At 53.4% G+C, this 12,697-nt stretch overlaps 6 protein-coding genes across 6 annotated transcripts; 1 reads left to right on the top strand and 5 right to left on the bottom strand.

Moving 5' to 3' along the window:
• Nucleotides 1–94: 94 nt before the first annotated feature.
• On the bottom strand, nt 95–1,473 carry KRP23_14013 (uncharacterized protein; the record flags this gene model as incomplete). Its single annotated transcript, XM_067884794.1, has 3 exons — nt 95–868; nt 938–1,144; nt 1,219–1,473. 3 exons carry the CDS (start codon nt 1,471–1,473, stop codon nt 95–97), a joined length of 1,236 nt encoding a protein of 411 aa, XP_067738172.1.
• A 209-nt stretch (nt 1,474–1,682) lies between these two features.
• KRP23_14012 (uncharacterized protein) lies at nt 1,683–3,130 on the bottom strand (the record flags this gene model as incomplete). Its single annotated transcript, XM_067884793.1, has 3 exons — nt 1,683–2,471; nt 2,561–2,761; nt 2,825–3,130. 3 exons carry the CDS (start codon nt 3,128–3,130, stop codon nt 1,683–1,685), a joined length of 1,296 nt encoding a protein of 431 aa, XP_067738171.1.
• Nucleotides 3,131–3,273: 143 nt separating this feature from the next.
• On the bottom strand, nt 3,274–4,922 carry KRP23_14011 (uncharacterized protein; the record flags this gene model as incomplete). Its single annotated transcript, XM_067884792.1, has 3 exons — nt 3,274–4,056; nt 4,119–4,325; nt 4,392–4,922. 3 exons carry the CDS (start codon nt 4,920–4,922, stop codon nt 3,274–3,276), a joined length of 1,521 nt encoding a protein of 506 aa, XP_067738170.1.
• A 2,194-nt stretch (nt 4,923–7,116) lies between these two features.
• Nucleotides 7,117–7,893, bottom strand: KRP23_14010 (uncharacterized protein; the record flags this gene model as incomplete). Its single annotated transcript, XM_067884791.1, has 1 exon — nt 7,117–7,893. The coding sequence occupies one exon, from the start codon at nt 7,891–7,893 to the stop codon at nt 7,117–7,119; it is 777 nt and encodes a 258-aa protein (XP_067738169.1).
• Nucleotides 7,894–8,289: 396 nt separating this feature from the next.
• KRP23_14009 (uncharacterized protein) lies at nt 8,290–9,725 on the bottom strand (the record flags this gene model as incomplete). Its single annotated transcript, XM_067884789.1, has 3 exons — nt 8,290–9,078; nt 9,156–9,365; nt 9,432–9,725. The coding sequence occupies 3 exons, from the start codon at nt 9,723–9,725 to the stop codon at nt 8,290–8,292; spliced, it is 1,293 nt and encodes a 430-aa protein (XP_067738168.1).
• Nucleotides 9,726–9,921: 196 nt separating this feature from the next.
• KRP23_14008 (Anthranilate N-benzoyltransferase protein 3) lies at nt 9,922–11,433 on the top strand (the record flags this gene model as incomplete). The annotated part of the gene is made up of 1 exon (XM_067884788.1): nt 9,922–11,433. The coding sequence occupies one exon, from the start codon at nt 9,922–9,924 to the stop codon at nt 11,431–11,433; it is 1,512 nt and encodes a 503-aa protein (XP_067738167.1).
• Nucleotides 11,434–12,697: the final 1,264 nt, after the last annotated feature.

Below are 12,697 nucleotides of genomic sequence, written 5' to 3'. Positions count from 1 at the left end.
AAGTAGTTTGCCTACCGACTTCACCTGAGCTGCTGCCAGCCACCAAGAGGAAACATCGAGCGGTGGTCGTTTACGCGCCACTTCGATTGCTTATTCACTCGCGCGGCACGCCACGATCGAAGTGCAGGTCTTCGGACAATGTCCGTTGCATGGTCTTGCCAAAGAGATCCATTCGGTCGCGAAGCTCGTACCATTCTTTGAGCCCCATGGAGAAATGAGGGCGATGCAGCTTGTTCTGCACCCACTTAGTGAGCACGACCATTCTTTCATCTTGGGTTCCCGAACATTCTCGAATTTCCATGACAACAACAATATCCTTGCGAACACGGTCCGTCTGGTACGGATACTTCTCGTCCTCATCGACATAGTCCATCACAATGACCCCCAAGTCGCTCTCTCCGTGGATGCTGTTCTGCTCGTCATCGCGTTCATAGAATTGCGAAAACGTGATCGAGTTCGACTCCACCTTGTACCCGTTACAAGTCGTGGACACCAAACGGTTCTGTGTGATGCTCTTGCCGCCGTTGTCTTCGTCTTCGCGGACGGTAATGTGACCCATTTTCTCGGAGATGCTGATCTCCAGGTTGCAATAGTAGAAGAGCAGCAGGTCATAGATCTGCTTCACGTTGCGGGCGTCACGCAACTGTGTTACCGACAAGCGCTCGGAGAAAAAATCGCCGTTGTCCAATTCGAAGCGGCGGCCTTCATCAATATTTTTTCGCAGATTGTTTCTTGGCCTACGTAGCTGCAAGAAGCGTTCGGCCTTTGAGAGTTTGGGGGCCTTCAAGCCTCGTAGCAATGTTCGTCGAGACTCGAGATCTCTCTTCAACAACATGGAGTCGTGCAACGGAGAACCAGCTTGCGCGTTCTGTAGAAGCACAGTTGTTAGTGTAAGTCCTGCAAAATACGCGTGAATCCACACACTACACGAACGTACACATATTGAAAACTCCGACATGATGGACGCGAGCTCACCGAACTTCTGCTGGTTCACCTGGACGTCATCTCGCAAGCCTCGCCCGACATGAATACTTCTCGTCGTGTCTCGGTCCATTTTGCCCATGGCTGCCATCGCCTGCTGCTTCAAGCTCACCAACTGAGCGTTGAGCTCCTCCATTTCCTTCACCAGCCGCTCCTTCTCTTCCTTCACATCAGGCAAGCCACTCCGTCAACACGACGCCTCACCGCAAGAAACACAACCCCACATCGTATGGGTACCTTTCGAACCGCGTGAGTTGACTTTCGCTGCTTCCGCTGGCGACGGGACTTGATATCAACTTCCGACTTGGTACTTCTCTTCGCCCCAGCGTCGTCGCCCACCCCCAGCCCCAAAACTTCATCGAGTCCAACGGGGCTGGTCGCTGCGTGTCTCTTCCCCAACACAACCGGCGCTGGCTCCTCCACTCTGTTCGTGATGGTCTCTACCCGCAGTCGCTCGTCCTGCGTGGCAGGCACTCCCCGTCGCCGATCCATTGCTCCCAAGGCACTGACCCGCGCGTGATCAGCGCCGACTGCAGGTCTTCCTTGAAGCGCGCAATCAAAAGTGCGCGATTACGGGCATGCGTTTACGCTAAGTACGAATAGGGCCGACTGTCGAAACATGTCGCTTGGATTTTGCTGACTATCAAAAAGGTCAACTCCTGAGTTGCAGTGCTTGCTGAACAATTCTCATGTTTTCCACTTCACGTTGTAGGGTGCAGACTCTCGAGCAGTGTTTGATGCAGGAGAAGCCCCCAGCTGTCCATGGAGTGTCGGAGTTCTCGCCACCCTTCGACGGCCATTGGGAACTGGGGGCGGTGCAGAGTGTTCTGCACCCACCTGGTCATCACGACGACCATTTCCTCCTTTTCGAGCTCCCCGTGCATAGTTTCCTTCGGACGGTTGTACGCCCGCACTTCGATCACACCGTTCACGTCCTTGCGAACCCGCTTGTCGGACTGGTACGGATAGCGCTCGTCGACGTCGACAAACTCGGACACGACGAGTCCGTACCCGCGGTCGGCGCACGGAATGTCGTCGCGCTCGCAGAACTCCGAGAACATGATGGTGTTGGACTCCATCTGCATGCTTCGATCGGTCGTAGTGGAGACCAAACGGTTTTGCGTGATGCCGTCGGTGGTGCTGTCGTCGTCATTCTCGCGGACGGTCACGAGAGTGTCGAGCTTCTCCGAGACGCTGATCTCCATATTGCTAAAGTAGAAAATCACCAAGTCGAACACTTGCTTCACGCTCTGGGCACCCTCGAACTGCAGGATGGAGAAGCGAGCAGAGCAGAACCCGCCATTATTCGTTTCGAAGCGCTGGTCCTCGGTAAGAGACTTGCACGGATCCAGCTTCGAGCGACGAATCTTCAAATATTGCTCGGCATTCCTGAGTTTCCTCTCTTTCATGGCTTGCAGCGTCTCACAGCGCGACTTGGAGTCCCTCTTCAAGACCATCTTCTCTTGCAACGGCGTCCCAGCTTGGATGTTCTGTTCAAGGCAGCGTGCGCATGCGTCAGCAACCCGTTCTTCTCAACTCCAGCAGCAATCCACTCGTGCTACACGGCACCCATACGTACGCACAGCGTGTAGTCCGACATGATCGAGAGCGTCTTGCAAAACTTCTGCATGTGTCCTTGAACAGCTTCTTGTAGAGTTTGACGACGCGATTTACGCACCAATGTGTCCACGGGGAAGGTCGGGTCCATCGCTCGCTTCTTGAGCGCTCCCATCTCCTTCTGCAAAATCTCCATCTCTTTGAGCAACCGCTCTTTCTCCTCCTGTCCAACCAAAGCAACCATCAGCAACACAGCCACCACTACCACCACTTGATAAATTGCCACCTTTCTGATGGTGTGCGTTCCCTTGCGGTGCTTCCTCTTCGGGTATTTGCGTTTTGGTCGTGCAGTCTCCTCCGACTCGGTGCCCGTGTCGCCTTGACCCGGTGCTCGCTCTCCATCTTCCTCTGCTACTGACGGCTCATCCGTTGCGAGGCCTTCATGGCATGGCTCGTGTCTTGGGGCGATGATGGACGACCAAGAGCGCGTTGGCGTCGCACTGTCGCTCAACGGCGACGAGGTCGTGGACGACGTGGCGGACGACGCCATTCCGCCGCGGGGGGACGTGCCGTCGCGCTGCCTCATCGGCATCTGTGGCCAGGTGGTCAATGCAACCCCGTTTTTGTGTGGACTATCCATCTTGGGACACCGATCGGGTAGGTAGCAGCCATGCAGCATTGGACTTCAACGCCACCAGTACATGTATTACGACTAACGTGTTGAGTTTCACCTGACTACGGATGTCCTCGCAGATTCTCAGATATCGTGCGGTGCAAGGCTCTGCCCCATAAATCCATGTTGTCTCGGAGCTCGTACCATCCGTCCGTGCACACGGGGAACTTGGGGTAGTGCATTCGGTTCTGCACCCAGCGACTCAGGACGACCACCGACTTGTGCGACGGAGGACCGCCAGCTACGCTCCTCGGGCGCTGCGGCACGAACTCGCGGATTTCCAGCACGGCGTTCACATCGCGTCGCACGCGTTGGCTTGGAACGTACGGGTGACGGTCGTCCTCGTCCACGAAATCGGCGACGATAAGCCCGTAGCTGCTGGCACCTCGGCCGTGAGTGCTGCGGTCGTAGTACTGCGAGAACATGACCGTATTCGACTCCATCTTCACATCCTTGTGAGTGATCGACACCAGCCGGTTCTGCACGATGCCTTTGTCGTCTCCTCCGTCGTCTTCGCGGATCGTGATGTGGCCAATTTTCTCGGAAATACTGATCTCGATGTTGCAGAAGTAGAAGAGCAAGAGGTCGAAGACTTGCTTGACGCTTTGTGCATCTTCGAACTGCGTCACCGTGAAGCGAGTCGAGCAAAAGTCTCCATTCTCTGCTTCATAGCGGCGCTCCTCTCCCATCGTGTTGCACGGGTCCAGATTAGGTCGACGCAGTTGCATGAAGCGCTGTGCCTTCTCCATCTTCCTGGGTTTGATAGCGGCCAAGGTATCGTGTCGAGACTGCTCGTCGTTCTTCAAGTGGATAAAGTCTTGCAGCGGACTTCCAGATTGAATACTCTGCAGAAACAACGCAGCATTAGCAACACACTCGCACGAATTGGCCAACGCCAGAAACTCACGCATAAAGTGTACTCCGACATGATGGAGGACAGCTGGCTGAAAACTTGCTGGCGCTCTTGGACACCTTCCCGTAAGACCCTCCCAGTCTCATATTTCCTCTTCATCGTCTCCTCGCTCCCGTCAATTGGCACTCCGACATCACCCCGCAAGCCTGCAATCTGAGCCTTCAGCATGTCGACCTCCTTCAGCAACATCTCCTTCTCTTCCTGCGCCAGTGTCCATAGTCAACACACACCTCAACTACTACCACCATTCACTTTACAACGTCGCACCTTTCGAATCGTATGCGTAGCCTTCCGATACTTTCTCTTGCGCTTGGGCGTCTTCCGCTGCGTCTCCACCGTACCAAGAACATCATTCCCTTCAACCCCCCTCTTCTTGCTCATAACCTGCTCTCCGTCACCCCGACAGAAGCCTTTACACGGATCCACATTCATCGCTCTGCTCTTCTGCGTCACGTTGTTCGCCCCCATGAGCGCCACCCACGGCTGCGTCGGGTCCACGATATCAGCAACGGTGGAGGAAGAAGAGGAGGAGGACAATGGCGACGAAGAAGCGCTGGCGCTGTAGACCGTCGAAGCTCGCAGCAAGGCCGGACTGGGCATCCCTCCGAGCGACAGGAACGACGTCTCCGATTGTGGGAAGCTCGGCGTCATCTGGGAGCTGTTGTCACTGGCTGTGATTGCTGGATGACGCGCCGCTGGACGCTGCCGCCCCGCGGTGCCACGAGCGAAGTCGTTCATGGCGCTGTTGTCAGCGTCTGACCAAATGTCCGAATGCCAGTAATCAGACCCCGTCATCATGGGTGTGTCACAAATACGAAAGAGTGACGATGGTCGCGACTGGCGAGTCGGCAAGTTAACTTTTATCTTCCCAAACTCGAGTCGGTGTCAATAGACTTGCAGGAATTTTTGCCCCGCGTGGCAATAGTTACAGGTACAGTAACTATTGCCACACTCTCGAACCTCGCTTTGACGTGTCAATACACGCGGAGGATTTTTTGCCCACTTTCGGATTTTGCTGTATTAATTGGCTCGGGAATTCGAAAGTGGGCAACTTATCCTCGACTCGAGGATAAGTTGCCCACTTTGAGATTTTCCGAGCCATTTAAACAACGACGAGGATCGGCCTTTCCGAGGCATTATTATCTCATCAACGTGGAGGACGGAGGTCGGGCCACGTCCGTTTTTCCTAGCACGTCATTTTCTGAAAAGATGTCTGAGACGCGAGAACTGCACGACGCGCACCAGGAGAATGTGGTCCCTCCTCCACTCGGAGAAATGCCACTTGCCATGCACCACAGACTCCCGATAGAAACTCATCCCCACCCCCAGTACTTCACCGCGCTCGCAACTGAGTCCCCTCGGCCAGTCCCGGGTGTACCGGAAAACATCGCTCTCGCCACCGCTCGGATGTACACTTTTGCATCACGACGCGTCATGCCGAATGCGCGAAGTCCGCTGCCCAAGAAACGCCGTTCGCGACTAACTCCAGCAGAGAAGTCCCAGATTCGCATGCGATACCAGAATGGGGAGAGAATTACCCAGCTGCATCAAAGCACGGGACACGCCCGCAGCACGGATCGACGCCATCGTCCACGCCCGTCCCAAACAAGACGAGTCCAAGTCAGGTAAACCCTGTCGGTGGACCCCCATGCGTTTCGTGGTGGAAATGCTGAAACGAGGTCTTTGCGTCACGGAAACCCTATCGCTCAAGGACATCGCAAGGATAATGGGGGTCGACCGTCGAGTATTTGGCCGCATGGAGCAGGACATATTGGGTAGACTACAAACTGCAGTTGTAGACTACTGGTTTTCTCGCGACCAAGCTGCACCTCAGAAGCTCATTGATTTGCTCGACGGCGCAGAGACCTCAGTAGATATCGCTATGTTCATCTTGTCGCATCCTGAACTGACCGACGCTATCATCCGTGCCTCCCAGCGTGTCACGGTTCGTGTTCTCGTTGATCGGGCACAAGTCACCGAGAAAAGCTCAGCAATGATAAAAAAAACTGGTTGAAAACGGGGTCAACGTATATCACGCAGGCCCCAGACTCATGCACTGGAAGGTAGCGATTTATCGATGGAACCGTGTTGACGATGGGAAGCTGCAATTGGAGTGTGGGGGGAATGACGATGAATTGGGAACATACTGTTGTATTGCGTGGTCCTATTGTTGGAGCACACGCCGTTGAGTTTGACGAACACATGTGGTCTGTTGCCGTGCAAAACAACTGGCAAGTTGAGATAGATAGCCGCGGTAATGTTCATCTGTAGCGTCAAGCGATGGTGAGAGCAGTGCCGCAGCGGGTACTCCGAGCTGGCAGTTTGGTTTACAAGGCACGGGCAACTACAGCACGGCCGCGTTCGATGGAGCCCGCCATGCAGAGACGTTTGAGACGCGCACGGCTCAGGCGCACCTTGATTCGATCAAACGTGAGTTCGAGCTGCTCTGGGATGAAGGACGGATTTGGGTTCTTCTGATCGTAAGTGCGCCCGCTGACAGAGTCTCTTTCTGGCACAGTCTCTTGATAGCTAACACGACGGACTTGTGCGTGCTTCTCTACGTTTATTGCTTGCGTGAACAGTGTAACCTCGTGAGCACTAGCTTGCAACTTGCGGTAGACGCGTATCTCTCTCTTGGTGTCGGCGGTAAGAACTTGGGCTCGACGTACATGCTTCAAGAACTAAACGTGACTGTTGTGCAGGCAAAACGCGCGAGTGCGATAGCATGTTCTTCGATGACAACGGCGGGCTGTTCGAGCAGTCACTGCGTCTGGTGATTTCCACTGGGACGTACTTGGTGCCGAACTGGGGCGCACTGTATGTGTTTTACGTGCTGCCACGCTTCCAGTTCTCCACGGTCTTGGACGTGCCCGGACTCCTGATGGACGACGAGTGCGACGAGGCGGCGTATGAATTGCTTTCCGGTGATGAACGCGTAAAAACTATCCGCCATATTACTAACTATTGCGTTATTGCAACTATTGCGTTATTGCTACGTGCACGTATTGAGGAAGAGGTTGGCGATGGCTACGCCCTGCTTCGCCCATTGACCGGTCATCCACCAGCTTGCATCGTGGCCCATGAAAAGGTCCCACGTCATATCAGGGTCTACGAGGAACCAGTAGACGCTCAGGAGGCACACCTTAACGAAGGCGCTGGTTCGAGTGAGAAGGGCTGTTCCTTCGGAATGAGGGATACCGGTGCCAACAGGCTCAATCAAATGATTCAAGACGCTGTGCGATTCGAGGTCAGTGGAGCATACGATGATAACCCACGACATCAAAACTGCGAGCACCCCAGCCAAAATCACTGCCGCCAGAACGTGGCCGCTTGAGTGTCCACACAGCGCAGCGTCCACGAAGATTGCTTCGTTGCATCCTCGCGAATACGACAAATACAACTGCACGAGATCAAAAACCAGCGTTAACCCGAGCACGACGATGCCCACGACCCTGAAAAACGTGTCGACGCAAGTATCTTCAACGCAGGGAAGCAGCAGTATTAACGCACACGCGCTTGTGACGACTGTCAGAGCCAAGAGGCCCAACATGAAAAGCCGCATGTGAGTCTCCAGATCGTTCGACTCGGAGATAATGTCGTTCAATGTCAGGATTGAACTAGTGATTGCCCACACATTGGCGACTGCGGTAAGAAGTATCCCGAATACCGCGTCGTCCGCAGGTGTCTCGCCGAGTAGGGAACTGAAGACGCCGAAGACGACAACGCTGAGCGCTTCGGTGCGAGAGGCAGGCAGCCCTGGGGTGCTCATGACTTCGACAGGGAGAGTGAGCTGTACGACGCAAAAACTAGAATGCCAGATTGTTTTTTGCGTGCACAACCAAGTGTTCGTGTGTTTCGGCGTTGAGAAGAAGCACTGGACATCAAGCAGTAAAGTCCAGAAATGATGCCATGCAACCTAGGTTGATGAGCTGCTCGCTTTCTTCCGATTAAACTTGCCATTTTGAAGTGACTCACTGCCAGTGAGTCAGCACAGGCCAACAATCGCACCCCAAACTTCAGCGTTTGTAGCCGTTGGAGATTGCTCCAAGAGGGTCAGGCACGACGGTGGTCAGATTTTGAGTACAAAGAGAGCCACCGTTTACAGGGGGTACAATGACAGAATTCACTGTACGCTTAAGGAAAATAGCTTTTGTTTTGATTCCTCTTACCGTCGACAACAGACGACGGGGGACAGGCGCTCCATCATGGTGTGGTGCAGCGTTTGGATCCACCGCTCCGTGTTGTCACGCATCTCGTGCCAGCCGGACTGGGGAATTTCGTACTCGGGGTGATACACTTTGCTGTGCACCCACCGAGTGAGCACGACGACGCGACCATCGCTCGTGTTCTTGGACCTGGTGCGCACGCCGTGGCTGATCGGGTAGGACGTGAGTTCGAGAACGGCCGTGAAATCTCGGCGGATGCGTTCGTTTGGGTGGTAAGGATTGAGTTGGTCCTCGTCAACAAAATCCGCTACGAAGATGCCGTACCCGTTTTGGTGACCTGCATCCTCGTCGCCAGGCTCGTACCGAGAGAAGTAGACGGTGTTCGACTCCATTCGCAACCCGCCGATAGTTGTTGACACCAGTCGGTTCTGTGTGATGCCTGGAGCCATGTTGTCGTCATCCTCGCGTATTGTGATGTTGCCCAGCTTCTCTGACACACTTATCTCGATGCTGCTGAAATACCCAAGCAAGATGTCGTACACCTGCTTCACTGTGTTCTCGAACTGCATCGTCGAAATGTACGTCGCGAAAAAATCTCCATTCGACGCCTCATACCCGTGGTCTTCTCTCATGGGCTTCAACGGGTCCACACGAGGCCGCCGGTCATTGAGAAACTTGGCTCCATCCTCCAACACTTTGCTCTTCAACGACAGCAACGTGGCTCGTCGAGAATGCATGTCTTTCTCCAAGTAGATAGGCCGATGAATAGGACTTCCCACTCGAATGTTCTAACCACCAACATAACATAAAAGTCAGCAGTTAGAAAATATTTTCCATAAGCCTATCAACCGCAGCAAAAACTCACAAATAAAGAGTACTCGGACATGAGTGCGTGGATCTTAGTGCACTCGAGTTGTTGCGACTGAATCGCCCGTCTCAAGACCCGATTAGCACTCTGCATCTCACTGGGGGTGCGAGCCTCCACTCCCACACAAGTCGCGAACGCTCTCGCTTTCAGCTCCTCCATCTTGGTATGCAGCTCCGCCAGCTCCTCCAACAACAGAGCCTTCTCCTCCTACAATAACTCCCCCACCTCATCAATACAATAACCATTAAACCCACCAAAAATCAACTCCCTCACCTTCCGCACGTTGATTGTGGACTTGCGGAATTTCCGTTTGGGTCTTTTCTTGTGAGATTCCTGCGTGTGTTGCCCATTTTTTCTACCTTCGTCCTTCATTTCCCTCTTCTTACACACTGGTCGGGGGCTCTTTTTGGGGCTACTAATTGGGTCCTCCCCATTCTTCTCCTTGGGATCCGTCGCGTCCTCGTCGTGCATCGCGTCCATACTGGCGAGCCACTGCGTAGCCACGTCCGTCACGAGCCTCGTGGGCGACTCCAGCGCCTCGGGTGCGCGCCGCAGGGAGCCGCTCATGGCGATACAAATGGAAAGTGGCGCTGCTTGGAGACGAAAGGCAATTATGATGGGTAACAAGTAGCAAATCGCCCGGAAAAGAAAACCGGAAATAAGCGGCATTGTCGTCGTGATGAAGCGGAGTTGACCTCAACACCGCAGGAAGTGCCTTTCTTCAGTCAGTGGAGAAGTTCATTTTTCAATTTGGCTATAAGAAATGAAGAGAGGGGCGGAGGTTTTGGTGAATTGTGCAGATGCTGACAAGTTTCGGGATTGCGAGTCGCCGGTGCTGCTGGGCCCAATGGACCACGCCACGCAGAACTTTTTGCCTCTTACGGTTGTGTTTGTGTACCGTCGGGAGAAATCTGAGAGTGAGAAGGTCATTCCGAGTGGAAAGCTGCGACGCGCGTTGGCACGGCTGCTGGACTATTACCCACACCTTACAGGGCGCTTGGTGATGAATGGGGAGGATAACACGCCGCAGATCGAGAAGCTTGGAACGGGGGTCAGGTTCGTGACGGCGGAGTGCAGCGAACCACTGGAAGCGTTCGAAGCAGTTGCAGAGGATGAGAAACCGGGATCCCCGCCGCGACTGATTGTCACCAATTTGCCGGGTGGAGGCAACGCGTTGCTGCCACCGTTTGCCTCGACAACGATCCTGGCGGTGCAGCATACGCGGTTCGCTTGTGGCGGCGTGTCCATTGGCATTTGCATCCCACACATCATTTGTGACGCGGCGGGCTTCTTCCAGCTCGTACGCGACCTAGCCGAGCTGTATCGAGGATTTCGAGACGTTGAATTGGGTGACCGCCAAGCCAACGATGTGAAACTCTTGAGGCCGCCACATATTGGCTCTCACATGGCAGAACTCCATAATATGACGCTCCAGGAGCGACAAGAAGCTCTCACGTTCCAACCGACCGTGGTCAAGTTAGCACCAGAGAAGGAAGCACCAGCAACTGGCACCTCCACAGCTATTGACAAAACGATTTATCCGCCAGTCACCGGCCGCATACTGCGCTTCTCGTCGCACGAACTCACCGCGCTCAAAGCCGAGGCCAATGCGAGTGGTAGAGGTCAACCACTATCAACATTTTGCGCGTTGACGGCCCATATCTGGCAATGTGTCTTCCGTGCGCGTGTGCGTCTACGAGAAGCTCAAGGTAAGACTCCGGTGGATGCTGCTCAGCTCGTCCCGCGCCAAATCTTGATGTCTGTCGACTTGCGCAGCTGGAACCAACTCGAAGGGATCCCCCCTCAGTATTTCCCTAACGGTGTGGTGAGCCCAGTTCTTTCCGTCCCCGTTGCCCAACTGCTGAATGGCCCGCTATCAAGCGTCGCTGCTTCTATTCGCGAAAGTGTCCAGCCCCAAGACCCGATAGAAATGAAGAAGACACTTCGATGGATTGCTGCGCAGTCTGACAAGCGTCGTGTACAGCCGCGCTACAACTACGACGAAGAAGGCGTTTTCGTTACCCAATGGAGCAAATTCGACATGTACAGGGGTGCTCAATTCGAAGCTCCACCGGCAGTTGTCGCTCAGCCGTTCACGGCGCACTCACTCTATGATGGTCTGGCTTACTTTATGGCAACGGAAGACCAGCTAACCCAGTCGGTGGACACTACCGGGATCACGACAGGTAGCTTGGACGTCAGTTTGGCACTGAGTGAGCCGATCTGGGCTATACTAGACGGGGACATGCATTTCCGCCGCCATCGTAGTCGGTGAGCTGGTAACATGGCCAAAGGGCTTATAACAATGCTTGTTTCTTTGTTAAAGGGTTGGATAATTCCTCCATTATTTTGCTGAAGTACAAGCAATGTTCCTTCCAGCCGCAACACAAGTTTTTTAGATGCATGTTGCCAGCACGAGTTGGTCAGTCCCTTAAGGGAAGAAGCAGGTGCTCATGTGTTCATAGCTCAAATTCCAAAGCTATGACGAATGAGTCAGGGTTCGACCTGAATAGGAAATCGAGGTGACGCTTTCTTGGCCAAGACGCCAATCCTGCTCTTCTACCCCATTATCTTGGTTTTTTTGTTTTTCAGTGAGGTACATTGCTGTCACTTAGCTATGTTAACGACTTTCTACTCCATTGTCTTCTCCGAGATGTGAGAGACTCCCACCATCCGTGTCGGGTGCTGAAAGCACGTTTTGCGGAGAAGCGTTCAAAGACGTATCTGGGTACCGAATATTCACGAGTAGATAATTCCAGAAAGGTAGAACTTCCGACAAGAAAACCACGAGGTAAGTGTTGCGTCATGTCGTTCGCAAGGATTTTGCAACGCTGGAAGCTGTCGTTTGTCAACAAATTCGGGAATGAGCAGCAGATGTTTGGTACTCTTGAATTACCACGCCGCTAAGATGCAGAGTGTGCACTGTGTTGGTTTACACGTTTATTGAACACTATGTTCATAATAAGTCTGACGGCAATCGCTCAGTTAAATGATCAATAGCTTGTGCATTCTATCCCACGTGGGAGATGTGCAAACTTACAATCAGAGTTTACCAGCTCGTTTGTTGCGAGATTCCTCTCTTTTACGAATTTGTATTATACATGTAGTTTGCTAACAGCTAAAAAGCAGATCTTCGAGATCGTTCGCACAAGAGCAACCAACAGCGAGAAACTAACGGCGTCATTTACGACAATTGTAGGATATTGCAGGTGCTGTAGTCGATTTAGAGATTTTAAAGAAACTGAGCACTTACGCCGCAACCGTCGAGACGGAGGCCAAGTTGAAATTATTGTCAGTGAGAGCTCTCTAGTGAAGTCCAATGAAGATGCCGGCGGTTAAGTTACTTCACCGAGCTGATGGTGCGCCAATGGTATCTACATGCAATCGTGTCTGTCAACGGCCAGAGGTCATCGGATGCTACTTGGAATCCAACAACATTGGTCGGTGGGTTGACAACGTGAACGGTGATATTTTCTTCATTATCAACGAGCCAGCATTTGCCATCGACAACCAGTGACAAGCAGACATCCCGAAAATTC

The sequence above is a fragment of the Phytophthora ramorum genome, assembly GCF_020800215.1.
Source record: "Phytophthora ramorum isolate Pr-102 chromosome Unknown Phyram_PR-102_s0019, whole genome shotgun sequence".
NCBI lineage: Eukaryota > Oomycota > Peronosporomycetes > Peronosporales > Peronosporaceae > Phytophthora > Phytophthora ramorum.
The sequence above is the reverse complement of the archived record's forward strand: the minus strand, read 5'-3'. Positions and strand labels throughout refer to the sequence as shown.